The 4,118-nt window shown below is 48.0% G+C and overlaps 1 protein-coding gene across 1 annotated transcript in view; it reads left to right on the top strand.

Annotated features, from left to right (window-relative positions):
- Nucleotides 1-3,282, top strand: part of SDSL (serine dehydratase like) — a 13,153-nt gene extending 9,871 nt beyond the window's left edge. Inside the window, exons 7-8 of the mRNA XM_019539342.1 lie at nucleotides 557-681; nucleotides 2,472-3,282. Of these exons, the coding sequence (XP_019394887.1) occupies nucleotides 557-681; nucleotides 2,472-2,665 (319 nt within the window). The 3' untranslated portion in view covers nucleotides 2,666-3,282. The remainder of the gene's footprint in view (nucleotides 1-556; nucleotides 682-2,471) is intronic.
- The last annotated feature ends 836 nt before the right edge of the window (nucleotides 3,283-4,118 follow it).

Consider the following 4,118-nt stretch of genomic DNA (forward strand, 5'->3'; position numbering starts at 1 on the left):
CGGGGGCTCGGCATGCGGAGCCCCCCCATGCAGCATGGGGCAGTGGGGGGCAGTGGGGATTGCCCCCCCGCCTGGCAGCACCTGGTGAGTGGGGGATTTTTTTAAAGCACCAGGAGCTGGGGCAGGCGGGGCAGCCATGTGGAGGGGGCTGGGGGAGCAGGCGGGGGCTGGCAGGGCTGGTGGAGCTGGCAGGGAATGGGGCCTGGCAGGGGTCCCCCCATGGGCTCCTCCCACCTCCTCCAGCCCCTCCTCCTCTGCTCCCTACTTACCAGCATGGAGTCCGGCTGCAGCTCCTTGCCTCAGCAGGCGAGGACTGCCCAAATCACCAAAGCTCTCCAAGTCTTTTCCAAATTGATTTGGACCTTTTAAATGGTCCCCTGATTCAATTCAGATTCACGGATTCAGCCACTGAATCGGGCCAAATCTCCTCCAGATCAAATCACCACCCAAAACTTTGCACAGCCCTACTAGCCACTCTGCACAGGCCTACCAGCAGTACACCAGTTCAGCTCTAGGCACTACTAATAGGGTGCTCTTTCCTTTCTTTCCTCCTCAGCGTGGCAAAGTGTTTGGGAGCCAAGACGGTGTCATCACGTGCACTGCAGTGTGCCAGCGAATGCCAGGTCATCTCCCAGGTGGTGGAGGATGCAGAAGCAGTGCAAGCTATAGAGCAGTTCTTGGGTGAGCAGGGCTTTCCAGGAAGGCCCCTATACACAGTTGGGCTTCTCTGGTTGACTACTGCAGGCTAATATTGCCCTCTAGTGGCTAAAGGGGGGTTCCTCACACTCACTGCTATCTCAGTAGCTTCTACTCTAGCAACTGCTCCAGGGGTGGGGAATTATTTCGAGTAGAGGGCCACTTACTCAGTTTTGGAAAGCTATCGAGTGCCACATAGCAGGCAGCGCATAGCAGATAAATATTTAGCACATAGCAGATAAATATTAATTTTCTAAATTTTTTTAGGGGCCCCACAGGCCAGATAGAATGGCTGGGTGGGCTGCATGTGGCCCCCGGGCCACATTTTGCCCATCCCAATCTACTCTGTGCATTTTTTTGAACAAAGAAGTTGTCTCTTGATTCTCCTGGTGCTCCTCAGAATGGGGGTGTAGGTGAATTTGACATTTTTCTCTCCCATAGGTCTGGGAAAGGAGAAATCTAATTCAGTGATTACATGGACTAGCAAACCCAACACACTGTGTCAGCCCCACTCAACACAGTTGTATTTTAACCACAGAATCTGTTTTGCCTATGTCAACAGGGCCAACTGTGGCTGAAGTAGGGAACAACAGGATTTCCACAGTAAAGTGGAGCACAACTTAATGGCAATGAATGGCAATATTAATGGAACGTTTAGGGGTGGAGCAGATCTGTTTCGTCAGTGTAAGACAGGCATAACTTTGCGCATGTGATCATGTTGCCCTCTAGTGCCTCATCACGGGACTGAAAAACAGAAGAAAAAATGTGCTTGACCAGAAGAAGCAGCGTGTTAGTTTGACCTGGCCCTGCAGCATCTGTATAAATCAGGTGCTTCAGTGGGCCTTTTTGGCGCTTTCATCTAATAGCTGATTCAATCAGCTATTAGATAAAAGCACCATAAAAGCCCCACTGAAGCGTCTGATCTATATAGACATTGGGAGAGCTGAGTCTAACTAATTGACTGGGCATGTGCTGGGCATGTGCTGGTCTCAGTATGGAGTTTAAAGTAAATTGCTATTTTGGGGTTTTTTTTTATTCCTGTGAGTAGCCAGATTTCATAGATTTCATAGACTTCATAGACATTAGGGCTGGCAGGGACCTCGGGAGGTCATCGAGTCCAGCCCCCTGCCCAAAGGGCAGGAAGTCAGCTGGGGTCATAGGATCCCAGCAAGATAAGCATCCAATTTGCTCTTGAAGGTGTTCAGTGTAGGTGCTTGATCCACCTCCGCTGGCAGGCTGTTCCAGACCTTGGGGGTTCGGAAAGTAAAGAAATTCTTCCTTATGTCCAGCCTGAAACGGTCTTGCAGGAGTTTGTGACCGTTCGACCTCGTCATCAGTTGGGGCGCTCTGGTGAACAAACGTTTCCCCAGATCCTGGTGGTCACCCTTGATAAACTTATAGGTGGCCATCAGATCTCCTCTGAGCCTACGCTTTTCCAGGCTAAAGAGCCCCATGGCGCTCAGCCTGTCATCATAAGGTCTGCTTTCCTGACCTCTGATCATGCGTGTAGCTCTTCTCTGGACTCTCTCAAGCTTCTCCACATCTTTTTTGAATTGTGGAGCCCAAAACTGGACGCAGTACTCCAGCTGTGGCCTCACCAGGGCCAAGTACAAGGGGAGAATGACATCCCGGGATTTGCTTGAGAAGATAACAACCTAGTACTGGCATGTAGCTAAATAAGATCCTTCTGTAGCTCATGTGTAAAAAAAAAAATTGTGCATTTGGTGATGACAGATTTCTTCCTTCCTTTCTTCCTTCCTGCTGGTATTTCCTAGATGATGAGCGGATGCTGGTGGATCCAGCCTGTGCGGCCTCGCTGGCCTTACTCTACAGTGGTCACCTTCAGCAGCTGCAGCAGGAAGGGCACTTGACCATGGACCTGGACTCCATTGTCATCATTGTGTGTGGGGGAAGTGGTATCCACATGGCTGGGCTTCAGGCTCTGAAAACCCAGCTGGGTTTGAAATGACCTCCTTGGTCAGCAGATGCTGACCCCGCTCCTTTGAGAAAGTGGGGGAGCAGATCCAATATAGCTACTACTAAAATGTGTTACTGGTCTCTCTGTAGCAACTCTTAACAGAATTCAGAGACGTTTATCTAATAAGGACCAGGCTTGTGGTTCTTGAATCCAAATGCTGAGCTCCCCCTGCCTCTGAACAAATACTTTAATAATGCTGGGAGTGGCTGCTTGTCATGGAAATCCCACTTCCTGGGTAAAAATGAAGGAGGAATTAGTAGAGGAACATTTCTTTTCTATGAATTGTGGCAGCCAAAGCTGTCTGGGAAAGTACATTAGGGGGCTTGCTGGAGCCAGACTAGTGATTGATTATGACTTGTCATCACTCTGTTTTTAACCCCTTTTCTCTTTCTGAACTGTTCGCGGTCACCTCTGATTTCTGTTATTTGCTGCAATGTATTTGCTGGATAATTTACAACCGATGTGTAGTTACACAGTATTCACTTCAATTGTTAGCTGCGATCTGTGACTGATCATTTGAGTCATCTGATCGCATTTCTGCTCCCTGATTGGATGGCCACACTTTGTGTAACTAGTAAATAAATAAAGGTTAAAGATAGTGTATTCTTCTTAATATCATCTCAGGCTGAAGTCTTAGATAACCAGCTATTTGTGATAATACCAGTGAAACCTTCCTGGTTTGGGGATCATTTTCATGATTAGGAGCACTTGGGAGAAAAGGTATTTCTGCTAAAGATTCAGCACTCCTGCCTCTTCAGTTTTGACCTGAGACCTGGCAATGCATGTCTCTGAGACCCTTCGGGAAGTGTCTATAGATCGTGCTGCCTTCTCTCACAGTTTGATTGGGAGGCTCACAATAGTCCTTTCCTGAAAGCCCCAGCTCCTGGACTGAGGTGGTGACATGACAATTGTAGCTTTAACTTTCAGACAATGGACTTCTGTCATGAGTGCTGTGGAAAAGTTGGAAAACATATTTCTTTACAGGATCAAGCAGAGGAAAAAAAATTACAAAACCTGTAAGTTATGAGTTTAAGCTAACTTTGTAGGGTGTTTTTCAGTGCAGCTCACAATTTTGGCTAAAGAGAAGGGGGAAAAAATCCTTTTAAAACAAAAAAACCCAAACAGACTCAAACCTTCAGGCCTGCTACAAGCTCAAAGAGAGACCAGTGGAAAAAATCCCTCAGTAATGTGTTATGAATTGAATGGGGACCCATCAGCTCTCAAGGAATGCCCTGGACACCTTGATTTTTTCCCAGCGCTCGTAAGTGCATTCTCCATCCGCACCCTTCTCTCCCAACTGCACTGCTTCTGTATCCCTGAATACGTTCCTGGATCATCCACCCTGGGCTTCTGTTTCCTCAGCCCTCCTCATAAGACACTTGGGTCCCAATTCTCAGAAGTAATTAGATACCTACAGTGCTGTACCAACCAAGTTTGGTGCCTG

The sequence above is a fragment of the Crocodylus porosus genome, unplaced genomic scaffold (assembly GCF_001723895.1).
Source record: "Crocodylus porosus isolate Cpor-Errol unplaced genomic scaffold, CroPor_comp1, whole genome shotgun sequence".
NCBI lineage: Eukaryota > Metazoa > Chordata > Crocodylia > Crocodylidae > Crocodylus > Crocodylus porosus.